The following is a 16,842-nucleotide window of genomic DNA, read 5'->3' on the forward strand; positions in this document are numbered from 1 at the left end:
TTGCCAAAATAGTTAAAGGTTCAGCTCCACTGGCGTGGTGGGAAAAGCACTAGATTTTGAGCCAAAGGCCAAAGGTTCAGAATTTTGGCTCTATCATTATTTGACCTTGGGCATGTCACCTAACCTCTCAGAAGCTCAGGCTCCTCATCTGTAAAACAAAGGAATACCACTGATAACTAAGACTGATGATGAAGTAAGCTACCTATCCCTGGGGAGGACTGGGGGGAGAGGTGGTGATAGAATCAAGGTACTGAATGAGACATATATTTTTTTATATCAACTGTGTGTACTTTTCTACTGTTTTGCACATGAAAATGTTCTTTGTTTTTGGTGTTTATTAAATTCAAAATAAATAATTTTTTAAATGAGGGGATTGGAATAAATGACCTCTAAGTTCCCTTCTAGCTTTAAATGTCTTTTTTTTTTTTTTTGGCTAGGCAATGGGGTTAAGTGACCTGCCCAGGGTTACACAGCTAGTAAGTGTTATGTGTCTGAGGCCGGATTTGAACTCAGGTCCTCCTGAATCTAGGGCCAGTGCTCTATCCACTGCATCACCTAGCTGCCCCTCTGGCTTTAAATTTCTTATTGCATTTTTCACTGTTTAGCTACCCAAACTTCTTGGTGCTTAATAATAAAAGATGTGGCCAAGGCCACAGGAACATACACATAAAATTCTATTTTACATTCTGCTACTTTTTTTTTAATTGAAGAATTCCCAGCAATTTCAAAGCCCAGTAAAAGGAATTATGGTTCATTTTGTTGAAAGGGTTGTTTGGGGGAATGGGGAAGGAAAGGACCCATTTGTTGCAGCTTCTTAACTGTTTTTCCCTGAAAATTGATACAAGGTATATATCTCACTGTCTCCTTTATAAACAGCCCTTTTGTGAGATGGCACTTTTAATTTACACACGACAATTAGAACTCACATCCTGTGCTAATTAAAGTTTGAGGCCACTTAGCAAATTGCTGTAATTGTGCATACTCTAATATGATTTCCATCTCTTAAAGCAGATCTACACCCTGCAAATTTTGAGTGTCAACAACATTGTTCCTGGTTTATAAACGTTATGTTTTTGTTTTTGTTTTACATCTGCATCTTAGTTCCAGGTGGTTCATTTCCTTGTGCTCAGGGTGGGGCCTGAGTCAGAAATTTCCCCTGATTTTTTTTAATGGGTTTCTGCTTTGGCAGAACATTCAAATGATTTGAAGACTGATGAGACACTTGCACTTGCAGGCAAGTATCAAGATGGAAATAAAAGAAATAGGAGAACTGTATCTTCTGTCATTCTTCAAGGTATCTAGTGTATAGCCCCTATCATTAGTTGTTTTGAGCTAGAAAGATCTTCAGAGTTCATCTAATCACCCACTGCACGTTTTACAGAGGAAGAAGCCAAAATGATTTTCCAAGGTCATGCTAACTAGGACAGACTTAGGCATGGAATTCCAGTCACCTGTGACCCAGACCAAGGCTCTTTCCATTACAGTCCAATATGTCCCATGGTATGCTTCAAGGAACCTGATCTAACTTGAGATAGAAGCTCAGTTATAATCGCTCTGTTCTACTGTGGTCACTGGCATGATTATTGGCATCTTTGAGAAGAGGAGCAAGTTCCTGTTTTGTCTGAAGACAAAGTCAGTTATATATCCCAGGAAAATCCATATGCTATAACCCTAATGTACAGATCAACGCCAAAGGCTGATTAAATACCAAAAAGTCCATTTGAAAAGATAAACTTGGAATTTCATCAATTAAAAAAGGGGGTGAAGTGGATGGGGGAAGGGAACCACACCCTGCGATCTGACTGACAATAAGTTATAGACAGAGCAAGGGACGAAGTAAAGAAAATCTGGACTATGAGTTTATCAAATTCAGAGCATCCTAAAACCTAAAGCTCTTCCATAAGACAATAAAGAACATGGCGATTAATCCTGAGGATTAATTTCTAGACCACTAAGTAACATATTTCGCCCCAAAATCAATTCCTATAAACATGTAAGAGATTCCACAGTCCTAATACATAACAAATCATCCAACTGTCTCTCTCGGGGAAGGCAGGAGAAGACAGAGGAGTCCATGGTTGGTCTTTAAATGGCAGGTAGCTAAGAGCTGAACTTATGTATCAGGCTACTACTTCCATAAACAGCTATAGTCAAGGCAACCATCAAATCTTATACCATTGCGAGGTCCTCATCTACCTAACCTAGCAATCAGTAATTATGGGATGCCAGACAAGTACCTTCCCCTCTCTTAACCTTAGCTCCTGATTTTGTAAAAATGTACCTTTTATAGCACTAGCAGTTTTTGTTCTAAAGCAGAGTCAACAGTGGAAAGAGGCACTGGCTTTGTCATCACGACACAGCGGTTCAAATCCCAGCCCTGCCCCTTATTGCCAATGTGACCTTGGGTAAATCACCAACTGCCTGATGCTCAGTTTTCTCATACGTAAAATGAAGGGGTTGGAACTGACAACTTCTAAGATCCATTCCATCCCTAATATTCTATAATTCTGACAGTCCAGGATATTCTCTGGTCAGAAAAGGCACTAGGCCAGGATGAGGCAAACATAGAGCTCCGATAATCACTTCCCCACACACGCCCCATCCTCCTCCAACTCTAGATCGGAGCCAGTTCCATGAGGCAAATGTCCCGGAAGGCAGCGTTCCTTGCTGTAAATGGGGTGAATCCCTTTGTGGTAGGAGTCCTAACCAGAAGCTTCCAAGGAGATCGTCCACTGTCAGTAAAAGGTCATAAAAAAGGTAGGAGAATAGGTGTCCACAGTGAAAAGTCTCAGGCAACAGGGGATGGGAAAGAAAGGAAAACCTTACCACACGGTACTTGCTCTCCATCTCCCAGGAAATAAGGAAGTCTGAGGTGCCAAGGTATAAACCCAAATTCTCTGACTCCAAAGCCAGCACTCTTTCCACTACACTGGCTACATTCTCAAGGTATAACATCTGGCCTATCATACCAAAATGGAAAGGATTTTAGTTTAGACCCAGTGATCAACTCTGTCTTAGCAGACCAGCCTGGCTAATTTCAAAGAGAGTTATCCCTATGTGGGTGAATTTTTTGGTAACTATTCATGAAAATTGTCTGAGACACAAAAAGGTTGTGATCAGTATCCATGAAGAGAATACCATGACAATAAATTAAGGACCCTTGAAATAAGCCACACTCTTGTCCTTCCTAATAGTTCTGGTTTTCATCTAGGTCCCTTTCTCTTCTCTTGTTCAGATTCCCATTCTATCTTGCCCAGAATTGTACAATAGCCTCTTACCTAGTCTTTCTTGCTCCAATTTCTCCTCCTCCAATTCCCAATACCCCATCTTGCCCAATACATTTTAAAGATGCTTCTTTCACCATGTCCCTCTCTCCTTTACTGAAAAACCTTCAATGACTCTCAGAGTTCTAACCTGAGCTGTCTTTACAACTACGCTCAAACCATTTTCCCTCACTATTCAACTATGTAAATAAACCCTCAGCTCTAGCAAGACTAGTCTACTTAAACATACATGCACTCCCACCTTGGTAATTTATACCCCTCCCCTCCTCCCACCTGAAATGCCTTGAACCATCCCTGCCTATCTGAATCTTAGGCTTCCTTCAAAGCTCTGGTTAAGTCCCACACCTTCCCTTAAGCTTTTCCAACCCATAGTGACATCCTTTTTCTCAATTCATGGCACCTAACATCAATACATCTCTCTCACCCCTTTGTCACGTACTGCCTCATCAAAAATTTTTAGCTTTTTTTTTTCCATTTCCAAATATCTAATCGTTCCCTCTCCCCACCTCCACCTTGGCTATCTCCCTGTCTTCTCTCTGTCTCTTGTCTCCTGAAATCTAATCCTTTGCCAATACTCCAAGGCCCCTTTCAGCTCTAAATCCATGAAACCATGAAACTCCCTGCTGGCATCACAATCCTTTAGAATTGTCCCTTAGGAAATTCTAGCTCAACCTCAACCAAAACAGCTCATTATTACCTTCACCCTTCCAAATCCCACACTTGACCTTCTATATCTGACAAGGATACCATCATCCTCCCAGGTACCCTGTCCCTTCACTCACCCTCGCCCTCCACCTAAAATCAGCTGCCAAGCCTTGTCCACTCTTCCTCTGTATCTCTCAACTCTGCTTGCCCTCTCTAGTCACATCCCACAGAAATTCTCTCCTAGACAATTACAAGAGCCTCCTAATTGGTCTCCCTATTTTCAGTCTCTCCCTCTACTAGGCCATCCTTTACTCAAGTGCCAAAATAACCTTCCACACAACTCTAGGGAGTTTACAGTTTCATTGGAGACATATATAAACCTAGGGCAAGTAGGCGGTACAATGGACAGAGTGCTGGGCCTGGAATCAGAAAGACCTGAATTCAAGTCCAACCTTGGATACTTATCAGCTATGTAACCCTGCGCAAGTCACTTTAACTGATGCCTGCCTCGGTTTCCTCATCTGTAAAAATGGTGATAACAAAAGCACCTACTTGCCAGGGTTTTTGTAAGAATAAAATGAGATATTTGTAAAGCAGTCTATAAACTTTAAACTACTACATACAAGCTAGCTATTATTAATCTATTCATTGTATTCCCAGTACCCAACACAAAAACTGGCATACAGTAGGTGCTTATTAAATGGTTCTTCTAAATCCCTTAAGAACAGATAGTATATTACCCTCTCTTGTCTTTTACCCCAAACACCTAGCAAAGAAGTTCCCTAGCCACGAAGGCCCACTGAATCACTGAATGAACAAATCCCGTTCTTTTGGCACAGGACAATTAAGCTCGAAGAAAAGAGTTACAACAATCATCAACCAAAACTATTGAAAGAATGCTAGGGTGATAATCCATCTCTAAGTCCCTTCACTAAAAGGAAAGGAACAGATATGGCTTTTAGGGGGGAGTTGAGGTCATAAAGGCCATAAATTCTGGTTGCTATTTTCTAGCACCAAAAATAAAAAAAGAGAGGGCCTGCCCAACAGTGAATCTTCTGGGGTCAACACTGAATTTGGAAAGGAAACAATGTTCTAGTTATGGCTTTATTAAAATTTGTCCTTGACACACAAATTGGCCTCAGGCTGCCCACAAACACTAAGTTTCTTTTCTGTCTCCTAGACAGCAGCTAGCATTTTCTAAGGAGGCATCCGAACTTCCTCCTCCTTTTGCAATTCCAAAGAGCCCTGGTTTGAAAATGAAAACAGAAAAAGTGCCTCGGGCCTCATCTTAGCCAGTTTTGTTTATATTCTAATTTCCAAAGGTCAGCAAGTAAAAAAGATGATGGTCTATAATCACAAGATATAACAATAGGAACTCAGGTTTCGAAAGCCTCCAGCCTGAAAGTACATTCCTTATAACAGTCCAGTCAACCAGGATAGTTACACTCATTTGAGAAACAAAGTGACTTGGCCTAGGGTCAAATACCTAGAAAATGTCAGAGTTCACAAGATTACATAATCAAAGATTTGGAGCAGGAGATGGCCTTAAAGTCCACTCCTCTCATTTTACAGATGAGGAAACTGAGACCCAAGAAAAGCAAAATACCTTTGCCCAACGTCACACATGGAGCAGATAACACAGCCAGGATTTATAAAGCCAGTTCTCCTGTATTCCAAGTCACTCACTACTCTCTCCGTTCTCCACAAAATACCTACAGATAGACTGAGCAACAGAAAAGGCTACCTAAGCAAAACGTGCAAAAAGAAATCAGAGGAAGTCATTTCCCTACAAAATAGGTTCATCCCAAGAGCCACATCTGAAATCTGACTGGTCCTGCAACCACAGCTTGGCCAGTCACTGCTTTTCAACCACAAAAGCAATTCCTCTGCTCTTAATTCTCCTCAGCTCTTAAATAGCAACTACCCCCAAATTCTCAATGCCCTTGATGACACAGGATTTCTCACTTACCTTTTGATCGAGTAGAGATATCCATGCCCTCGACCACCTCCTGTTCTGCCTTTATCTCCTCTTCAGCCAAGCTGAAATACAGCAAATCATTTTCATGTTTAGACATGCCAAAAAAGAAAAAGACTAAAGGGGCCCAACTAATTTGACTTAAGACATCTTACACAGTACATCCCACCTTTAAACACTCACTTGATTTTTTAATGATTAGACTTGACTAGAAATTTATGAGGTTTTGTTTTGGTTTTCAAAATTATTCTATTAGTATTAGAGGCAGGCTTATTACGCTATTGATACTCAAAGTAAGTTTTCAGTCAACCCGTTTCCAGTACTACTCAGCAAGATACCATGTGTCCAATTGTTACAATGGAGCTTAGGGAGAGCAGTTTGCATGGGCCCTATAAAGAGCCTAGAAGCAGAGATTCCTGAAAACTGTTCTGCATAAAAGCATATCAATGCAAACTTGTATTTAATGGAGCCTTTCCTTAAGGAGCTTTAAGTGCTTCTAAGACATTAATTATCTAAACCTGACAACATCCCTCAGAGGGAAAGAACCGGAAAAAAAATAATAAATTAACAAAATGGGAAAATGTAGGTAACCTACAAGAAAGGAATGCCCTGTCTTAGGAATACCCAAGGAACCAGCTGTAGTTGTAAGGAATAGAACCTCCCAGTCCAGTGAAACTAGGAGGTAGTGATCAATATTCTTTCAAGCTGCGAGCAATTATCCTCTACCACCAAGCAAGAATAAGGAACAATTATTTGGAAGGGGGAGGGGAGGAGAGAGGCTAAGCGGCGTTCCTCCTCCTGGGCAGATTTCACTCCCATCCTCCCCTACTAAGCAGGTGCAAACAGCAGTAAACTGTCCCTCCTTTCTTTCCTCCTCCCCCTCCCCCATCTTTTCCTCTCCCTAATAATCCATTCTACCTCTCTCCTTCCCCAAATTATTCAGGGTTGATGAGGAAAGCAGGTGACTTCTTTTCTTCTCCACTTCAAGCCCTAAAACTACACAAAATATTTATTTCTTTTTTTATAGGTGCATATGGGCAAATTATTTAAGTACCAGTATTTTCATCCCCAGAAATTCATTTGGAAACTGAATAGTAAAACAGAATGTCAGAGCTGGAAGGGCCTTTAGAACACAGCCGAATGGCAGAGCTAGAAGAGAACTTTGAACATAGAACATAGTAAAAGATCATCGAGTTCAGTCACCTCATTTTACAAAGGAAAAAATATGAGACCCAAGGTCACACAGCTGGTGAATGGCAGAGCCAGGAATAGAACCTAGGTCTCTAGTTCTCTTTCTGTTACTCTGGGCAGCCTCTGATTTTTTTATTACAAGATCATATGCATCAGGTTTTGATTCAGCATTTTTTTAAAAAAAATTTTTAATACCTCAAAATGACAACACTGAAAAATTGCATTCTGAAGAAAATCAGACCCAGGGCAATCCCCTAACTAAGAGATACAAATCAGGATTAAGCTATCCTTTTTGTCTTGCAGCCAACTACACTGGAACTATATAGGATATACAAGGAAGGGGCCAAGGTTCAAATAATACAAGAACATAAGGCTGAAACAACATAAGGAGGAACTTCCTAATAATCAGAGCTGTCCAACAAAGGAATGGGCTGCCATGGGAAATAATGAACTAACTCTCCATCATCTCATGCTCTACAAGCAAACGTTGGCCTACCAGTCCAATCAGCTATGGAGGGAATTCCTAATTTGGGTAGCGATTAGACTAAATTATCCTTAAAGTGCCTTCTATCTCCTTGTTAGAAGGTCCTGTCCACCTTGAAGATTCTATAATCTAAGGTCCCTTCCAAGTCTTAGGATTCTGTGAATAAAGAGAGCCAACTCTATATATTCCCTCCCTCCAAGACATGGTCACCAGAAGACTGCATTGGACCAGATGAAGGTACCGAAGTGAAGAGACAATGTAGATAGAAGATAGGGAGAAAATTACCAAGAGGTCCCCACAGATCTAAGATTCAGGATTTTAGAATAGTGGACAGAAAAAAGAAAAGCTGGGGAAAAAGGAAGGACATTCTGAATCAAGTCTGAATTACAGTAACAAAGCTCTGTCCCACTCAGATTTTACCATCCCAATCATTACTTCATTTGTACATACCTGTGCTTCAAAGGATTTAATTACAAGTTATAAAATTCATGAACTCCCTTTTTATAAACAAGTGATTGATATGTTTTCCCAGATAGTTTTCAATGGAATGAAGCATCCTGGCTTCAACATAATATTACAGTTATGGTTGAGGATGATTTTCACATTAGTACTTTTTACCCTGCGTCCTAAGAACCAAAAAAATAAATATTCTACACTTGGAAATAAATTCACCCCCTGACATGTGGGCTTTGCAATCTGATGATTTACTTTCTTGCCTGAGGTGGCTGAAAATAAAATATAACCGATTTCTAGTGCTTCTAAAAGTACAAGACGGATAGATGGTTAATTTCAAAAAACAAAACAAAACGAGCAATTTCGACCTTTTCCTTAACAATTTTAGAATTTCTCCCACTAACATCCTATATGAAACACTAAACTCCTTGAAACTGATCAGATGTTTTGAATTACAGAACTTTTAGAGAACTATTTAACCAAAGCATGCCATAGTAGAAGAAATAATTGCACCAGTAAGAGTCATAACCATTTCAGCAGTGACAAAAAAAATTTTTTTTTCAAAGGTACATAGATGACAGAGAATGAATTCAAAAGAACAATAATTTGGCTTGTTTCAGCCCAAGAAAACTAGATATCCTAAGAAGGAATGCTGGTAAAAGGTTTAAAAATGCAACCTAGTTACCTAGTTGCTATCTGCAGCAGAGTTTAAAATAATCAGTTCTGGGTGGGGGAAAAAAAGTGAAGCTGTTCTACATATACCAGCATTAGTAATATCACCACAACCTTTCTTCTAGCAAAAGATAAGTACAATAATTCTGAAAACCATCTTTCTCAGAGAAAAACATTATTGTTTCAGATGGCAAATACATACATATTACATCAAAATAAATGGAGTGGTAGAACAACTACAGTTAAGGAAAACACTTGATTTACACCAACAATGACTAGGGAACAAAATTAGTCATTTGCATAGCCACATCTTAAGAGGCTTCCTTTTCTGCATCACTGCTCTCATTCTGGTTTCATGCTAAAGCACTATGGTCTTTTGGAAAATAACTATAAGCATCGTATCTGAATCTCTCGTAAGAATTCCCTAGAACCTGTCTCAATGCATCCTGCATCTCTGTGCATTCACACTGAGAACAGTTCAATTCTTTGAAAAGCAGGCTAAATGAATAGTATTTTTTTTAAAGGCAGTGGCATCTGAAATCGTGCTGTTATCACTCCTGCCATTAGCTGTACTGCACACATAATAGCCACTAACAACATGGTGGAGCTTTCTTTTCCCAATAGTGAGCTGCTGCTCCCTGGATAGAATAAACTGAAAAATAAAAACAAAGAAACAAAACAACCCCTGCTCAATAAGCTAACATTACTTTGTAATCTAGTTTTATGGGGAAGGAAAAGTGGAAGGAAATCAGTAGTAAGGAAAGGTGAAGAAAGATGAGAAGTCACTCATTTTTAGTCTAAAAGGAAAATTCACTATGAACTTATCTGACTTCTATTCAACAGTTTTTCTCCCTCAGAAATGGCATCACTGGTTTACCTTAACAGTCGTGACTTGGCTTGTGTATCTATCTCACAAACTGTTACATTTTTCAGACAATTTAAACAACAGTGCACAGTGCCAACAAATAAAGCCAGAAGCATTCAGTCCCTGCAATAACAACATTCATTACCCAATGCACAAGTATGACCATATCTAGACTTGCACCTTAACTTGCTGTAGCTACAAAGAGCAATTTTTTAAAAAGTTGCAGGTGAATTGCTGCACGTCTTAGGGACTGCTTTTAAGCCTTCTTGTTAATGATTCTGAGGAGCCCATGCAAGATGATAATTCCCAAGCATGTTCTCAACACATCTGAGGAATAAGGCACGTTTCCCACCCTTACCCCTCTTTGGACAGAAAATGCCTACATGCACACAATACCCAGATATTTCATTTCCCAAAATGCCCCCTATCACCTTGACATTTCACCAAGACTATCTGACAGATTTGGAAAGTCACCCCAACAAGCAAGCCCAAGATTTTGGTCCTCCCCCATGAGAATCACACTAATTCAAGGTCAAGATTTGTGCCCTCTGAAAGATCTTTGTTGTTCTTGTTGTTTTCCTTAAAAATACTAATTTCTCTATCTTCTCCCCAAGATAATTCCTTCCTCCATTCCCTCTAAATCACAAGAGTGAATAGTACATAAAAACTATGATTCTCAAAATCGGCAATTAATTGAAGTTGGGGTGAGGAGGAAAGATTAGCATGCCATGACTGAATAAATTGCAGCTTTGTATAAGCACTCACCTATTAACAGCCTCATACCCATCGGTAGCTATGCTACTCATGCAGGATTCTTAAAATGGCGTCTGGCAGCCCTGCAATGCCTCATTCCTGCACTCACTGTGGCTAAAATGGTAGCAGTTTATTCAATAAGTCTATCTCTCGTTTAAACAGCAATGCTATTTTCCAAGTCATCTTCTAAATCTCAGGAATGGGAAAAGAGGACCACAGGACTCCAGACAACCAAGCATTTAGCTAAGAACAGACAAATAATGACAAGGCAGTTTGTGAAGTCACAGGTTACTAAGGAAAGCCTGACCCCTCACCACGCAGCTGGGTGATGAAGCCTCTTGTTCTGAGCCCCTGAAAAAGCATAAATCCAGTTAAGGGGTTAAAAGGTTAGTAATTATATCAAGACTCCATGGCAAAAACTGTATGCAAAAGAAAATCAGGCAGGATCAGTACAACAGCAAATAGCCAAGAATTTTAAATGTGTACTGAAACGGTTCATTTCCTCCACAATGTACGTTAGAAAATAGCTCAGCATGCCAAAAGGAATAGTTAAATAGAAGTGTCTGATGTCCAGTCCATGGTCTGAAAAGCCACGCAAGCTAAGAGAGTCCTTAAACTGAGGCCCAGGCAAAATACACGGGTTTATTGCCATAAACCTCTGCAGAAGCCCACAAGAAGTTCTGAACCAATCACGCCTACAAAGAAATACTACATTTATAATATGTGTATATTATATGTTGTATACGGATGTATCAGGAATGTGAATGCAAAAAGGATGATGCTTGTTTTAATGCTGCTGATAAAATACTGACAGTTAATTAACAAATGGTGCTACAACAGTTAATGTTAAAAAGACACAATCTGAACCTGCAGCAAAGAGAAAAAATAATAATAAACGTGTCCATGCCCAGCATACTCACAAATTAGATTTTCGACAGTTCACTCAGAATTAACAGTATGTTTCTAAACCCAGTTTGGGGGCCAAACTCGTAGCCCAAGAGTGGATAATGCACAGATTACTGTTTCAGGGTTGAGAATGACCTCAACATTCTTTTATGTGGCTAGCTGGAACTCCAGGGTGACTGCTCTTAGCTCTAAAGGAGGAAAGAGGGCACTTCCCAAAGCCTGTCTCCCTAGCATTGCAGGGGTTGGGCAGCCTGCATGGGGACTGCCTGCCTTCCTGCTGCCAAAGCTGCAAGTCTCACTCACATGGCTACTACATGCTTGCTGGCCATTAAAGAAAATGGGGGTGGGGAATCAGGGATGAAGTGATGGTTGAAAAGGAAGAAAAATTGCAGCCTGGGTGAGCAACTGAAAGCCAAAAAGGCAAAGCCTTGTTTTAAAAAAGAGAAAGAAACAAGGAAGCAGGGGAAGAAAAAAAAGAAAGAAAACACTAATAGGAGTCTTTAATCTTTTTTTTTTAATACTAAATCTCCCTAGCGGAAAGGTGAAGCTCCCTGGGAATATGCCTTTCTCAATGTCAATAGAAGCATTAGGGAGATCCAATACTCAGATGCCAGAACCTCCTTTGCCACAGAAAGAGAAAGAAAACAAAGAGATCACGTATTTGAAGTGGTTTCTATGATAAACCTACCTTTTCCTTCTGGGTTTCTGTGTGACTATCACCACTTTTAAGAAGTGACTCATTTCCCCCAGCCCTATTCAGTGAAGCTCTGAACCAGTGTCTTCTCTGCTTAGGAAAGGGAGATGTTTTGTTTAATTTCAAACAACAAAGCTATTGTGTTCATCCCTAATTTATAATCCAGGAGGCCCTTTGTTTCTATCTTTCTACCCAAATCTTTAGGAAGCTAATTATAAAAGTGAGTGGACTTGGCACCAACTGGCTAATCATATTCAACCTGAGCAATTAGAATAACCCTTTTGGTAGAAAGTTTACAGAGTGAGTATGTACAATTAACTTCTAGTTCCACCAGAACATTGGCTATTTTCTGTGTAGCCTAATAAAACCGGTTACTTTTTTTTTCTCTGCAATGATCTCCACACTTAATCTTTCAGCTGCAGGAAATCACTCCTTTAACGTCCTGGGAGAGAAGAAATAAAAGCCAGTTTGCCTGAGTTTGTTTCTTACAGAGCAGGGCAGCCTGTACTGTACATGACACCCTCTCTAGCTGCTGCTTCTCACTCTCTAAACAGGACAACAGACAGGACATCATACCTTGACAAAGCACACCAAATATATGAAATTCTTCAGCTTGGTTTAGTTACTTTACTTAGATGGAACAAAGATGGTAGAAATTTCCAGAAGGGCCTCTCAGTCTAGCCACTGCAATTGTCAATCTTTAACCTACCCTCAGCAGCGATTGGTGAAAAGGCTGCTTGGAGAATCCTGATTGGGCTGCCCTGTGAGACAGCACTGCTGTCCCTACCTAGTCTCAGACATCTTGCTGCAATGCAGACATTTATTTTTTTTTTGTAAACTATCAAAGAATTCTATTTAAGTAATTAAAAATAGGAAACTTCAGCAGACTCACGATGCTGTGGTCTTAGTTCGAGGACAAGGACAGCTTGTTTGAGGCTGTAGACTTTAGTCAGCAGTGAGTCTGAGGCTGGATGTTTGAAACAGATCCTTTAACAAAACCTGTGGGAGCCATTTTAATGCAAGCTTTTCGATTACATCTCCCTTGCCCTAGCTTTCTTACATAAAACATACAGAATGTTAGTTAATGTTCAGCTCTCAAAATCCAACTGCTGGTCGCCATAGAGGCACATAGCTGTAATGTAGGTTCTAAGGATGGTGATGTGCCTTCAGATATCATTTGCATTTAGAGCAATTAGGTAAGAACAAAGAAAGCAGTTAAGTGTCTGAACTTACTTCTGTAATGTACTTGCTATGACTTTATGCATTGAAAAAATCATTCCAGAGCATAGCACTCTGTGCCCTTAACTTCCTTAAGATGCTGGTCTGTGTTTGAACATTCTTTTATCAACTTACAATCTGGTACATTTCTCCTCATTAAATGAGCTTTTCAGTTGGAGCTAAAGGTGTGGGTTGCAGGAAACTACAAAAAAAGGGGATTCTTTTATTCATTAAGTTGGCATGAAACAATAACTGATTACAAAGCAAGCATTTGCAAAGTCATACTGGATGGATCTCCAGACTAGAAATTTACAGAAGGAACTTCCTAGAGAAATTCTGGAGAGAGACACATTAAGCAATCTGTTTTTCCCCTGCAACTCCTAAGTACCCCATTAGCATAAGAAAAATGACCAAAAAAAAAACCAACCAACAACTGGGAAGAAACATGCATACATACAGATGTGTAGGTCCAAGTTGGAATAAAAGTACATAATCTGTTCAAGGTCAGTTGCTGAAGTAAAGGTGGTTTTGTCCTGATGGCATTTCACACTGCATATAACATCTTAAAACATAAGGAACAACATAAGCCCCATTCCAATGTTTAAGAGGAAGATAACTGCTGAGGACTAAAACTTTCATTACATCTCATAAGCAAGAAGAACTACTATAGTGAGCTCTAACCTCCATACACATCAATTAAGGGTCTAGTAACACAGTTAAGTGGAACATTTTTTTTTGCTGGCCGGGGGTAAACAGGAAGTATAAGCTTCAATCTTAGCAGCAGGTTATCAAAAAAACAACAGTGTACTCAAACTAACACAGTTTACATGCACAAGTCTCTTAAAAACAGATACTGTTCAATGCTCTTCATTTGTGCCTAGCCCCCAACAGTGCCCTCCTCACCTGCTGCACTAACTACCCCCCCCTGTTAAAATTCAAAAATGTTTTGAAAACTATTAAAAATGTCCACATCCCAGGGCACTGCTTACTTACCAACCAGGGTGCAAGCAACCGTCTCATTTTTCCAGTTAAGAAGACAGAACCAGGCTGGCAGATTTGGGAATTGATCAAAAAGGAAATTTTTGAAAGAGTTACGTAGTATTAAAAACACACAGACACACACACATACATACATACTCAACAACATGTAATGCAGTCTGTCATGAGCCACACATGATTTTCTTCCTCTGCCCTCCACAGCACAGGGCTGAGGAGGATAGAGTGGGGGGGAGGGGGGGAGAAGAGAAGCAAAGATAAAAAGATACATTATTCCACTTAATCATGCAAGAGAAGAAGGCTAAGGATTTTTTTTAATAAGTCATTCCTTCAGATTTATTACTTTATTACTGCATGCTGTTGTTGTCTATTCCCACCCCCTGCCCCTACCCCCTTAGAAAACTCTCCAAAGACCAGAAGGAAGACTTTTTAGAAACATTTTGTCTCCAGGCTGCTCTTCAGAAGGAGCACACACTGTTGGACTGTAAGGAAGGAAACATCTGATAACCCATTTCAAGTTAAGATGCACTGTATTACAGAAAGGATGAAGCACACCAAACACCTAGGCCCAATTGTTAAAATCTGTCATTAGCCCTTTCTGCTGAGGGGCAAGGTTTCTCCCCAAGCCCAGATTCTCATAGGCAGAAGTGAGTTTAGCTGTTCCTTACCCAGTTTGGAAAGGTAAACTTGCCTGGTCTGCTGTCTGCCTTCCTAGGCTCCCTGTAGGGCAGTTCAATGCATCTGCTCCCTTACCTTCCATTTTCTTCCCTAGCAGGCATGTGAGCCAGAGACAATAGTACAGTCACACTGCTCAGAGAGAGAAAGCTTCTTTGGAACACCAGGACCTGGAGACAGCCTAAAGAAGCCCCATCCCCTGGTGAAAGAGGAGGTCTGCCAAGGTTTGGCCAGTTTGAAAAATAAAGCTATGGCTAATGGCTACTGACCATGTGACCCAAGAAAGCACATTTAAACAGTTGCAACTTAATAAAGTGCTGTGGGGTGAGTTTTGCTCGACAAATCCCAGAGAATCAAACTGTTAACCCACAATTCATATGTCTCAGAGAAAAAAAAATGGTAAAAAGTAAGGCTTACCTCTGTGGATGCATTGTTAACACAGTGTTATGTCAATACTTATAAAACATGGAGGACAGGCACTAGAACTCACACAGAAAGGGTTTGGCACTTCAGCTTGATGATCGGGCTTCCTAATAAAAGCTAATCCTGGATTGGCTCCTTCGGTAAATCTGAATGTAAAGCTTCAGGGGATTGGCTGAAACACTTCCTGAGCGATTATCTTTGTGCAGCCCTGGTGAGCAGGAGCCATCCTGTGCATAGAAAAAGACAGGCTAAGCTAGGCCTTTTTCAGCAAGGGAAACTTAGGAAAGCAGCCCCCGAAAGAACTTCCTCCACACCCTGAATCGATTTCTGAGCAGAGGAAAGAGCCTTCAGTCAGCCTGCCCAAATCCTGAGCTCGGGTAGCTGGGATTAGCACTGCTCCTGAGAGGTGTTCTGAGAGCCTTGAAGCCTTCCCAGCTCCCAGACAGACACAGGCAGCTCTTCTTTCAGGGAGGAAAACTCCTGGCAGTTTCTGCAACTAACAGACTTACTGAAGTCTGCCCTCCGAGTCAGGGGGGACTTTAGGGAATGGGGGAGAAAGGGGAGAAATCCCAAGAGGCATGCTCCACGAGAGCTACAGAAAGGGGACAGACCTGGCACCACACAAAACGGGCATTCCCCATAACCATTGCTTGTCAGTAATACAAGTATTCTGTATTTGTATGATTACAACACCACCCCCCTCAGCCTGATGCTAGGGAGCCAGCCCTCTCCCCCCCCCCCCCCCCCGCAGGAACCCCTGCTGAGTGGGAGAGCTGGCCCACAGCGCCAAGTGGTTAAAATGGTCATGTGGTTAGAGTTTTACAAGCCATCTCAACAACATGGGGGGAAAAGTACACATTTCAAATAGCAAGGAGGTGCAGTCTGCTGGGCCAGAGTGCCCTGGGGTCTATCCCCTCTTTGTTAATGCAGTGAGGAATAACTAGGTTTGTGGCTCTCACACCAGATGCCTGAATTCACCAACTTCTTCTCCCCTCCCCCCACCCCTGAGGCCTGCTAAACCTGTCAGTTAAACAAAAATCCTGACTTCCGTCTCAGCCTGCTCTGGCTACAGCTTCCTGCCTATTAACCCCCTCACATTCAATCCCATTGGAAAAAAAAAAAAGTAGGCCCAGAAAGAGGACAACTGTGTGGATTTCAGGACCTGTGGAAAAATACTCGGCGCAGAGCTGCATCATTTCACAGGGAGCTAGCTGAAAACCTCCAGTGGCTGGGGCAGGGAAGCCTGGAGCCAGGGAAGCCATCTGAATGAGAACAGAGGAAGATGTAAAAAATTAGCTAGGGGAAAAAAGCGTCCAGCACAGCCCTGGGCTTTCCTTATGATAGTGAGAGATGTGGCTGGTTCTTTACACTGAACACAGAGAATCCAAGCCACTGGCTAACCCAATCCCGAGCAGAACAATGAGCTTTTTAAAAGACAGAGAGAGAGAGGGAGAGAGAGAGAGAGAGAGAGAGAGAGAGAGAGAGAGAGAGAGAGAGAGAGAGAGAGAGAGAGAGAGTGAGTCTGTGTGTCTGTGTGTTGTCTATGTGTTTAAACAGAATCATGACAACTGGCCTTTTTCTCCCTTGAGGCAGGTGGGGCAGTTATTT

The 16,842-nt window shown here is 41.1% G+C and overlaps 1 protein-coding gene across 11 annotated transcripts in view; it reads right to left on the minus strand.

Moving 5' to 3' along the window:
* Positions 1–15,423, minus strand: part of ZMYND8 (zinc finger MYND-type containing 8) — a 113,718-nt gene extending 98,295 nt beyond the window's left edge. For 8 of the 11 annotated variants that reach the window (XR_013484678.1, XM_020984161.1, XM_020984158.1 and 5 more), the window contains exons 1-2: positions 15,229–15,317; positions 5,899–5,969 (exon numbers count right to left, since the gene is read on the minus strand). Coding sequence is in view for 10 of the 11 variants with exons in the window: in XM_020984161.1 (XP_020839820.1) it covers positions 5,899–5,969; positions 15,229–15,242 (85 nt within the window). In the remaining variant the exon portion in view is untranslated. Of the gene's footprint in view, positions 1–5,898; positions 5,970–13,597; positions 13,681–14,133; positions 14,188–15,228 lie in introns of those variants that run through there. The other 3 variants (XM_020984152.2, XM_020984150.2, XM_020984151.2) reach the window with 3 other exon arrangements.
* Positions 15,424–16,842: the final 1,419 nt, after the last annotated feature.

The sequence above is a fragment of the Phascolarctos cinereus genome, unplaced genomic scaffold (assembly GCF_003287225.1).
Source record: "Phascolarctos cinereus isolate Bilbo 61053 unplaced genomic scaffold, phaCin_HiC Scaffold_2;HRSCAF=192, whole genome shotgun sequence".
Taxonomy (NCBI): Eukaryota; Metazoa; Chordata; class Mammalia; order Diprotodontia; family Phascolarctidae; genus Phascolarctos; species Phascolarctos cinereus.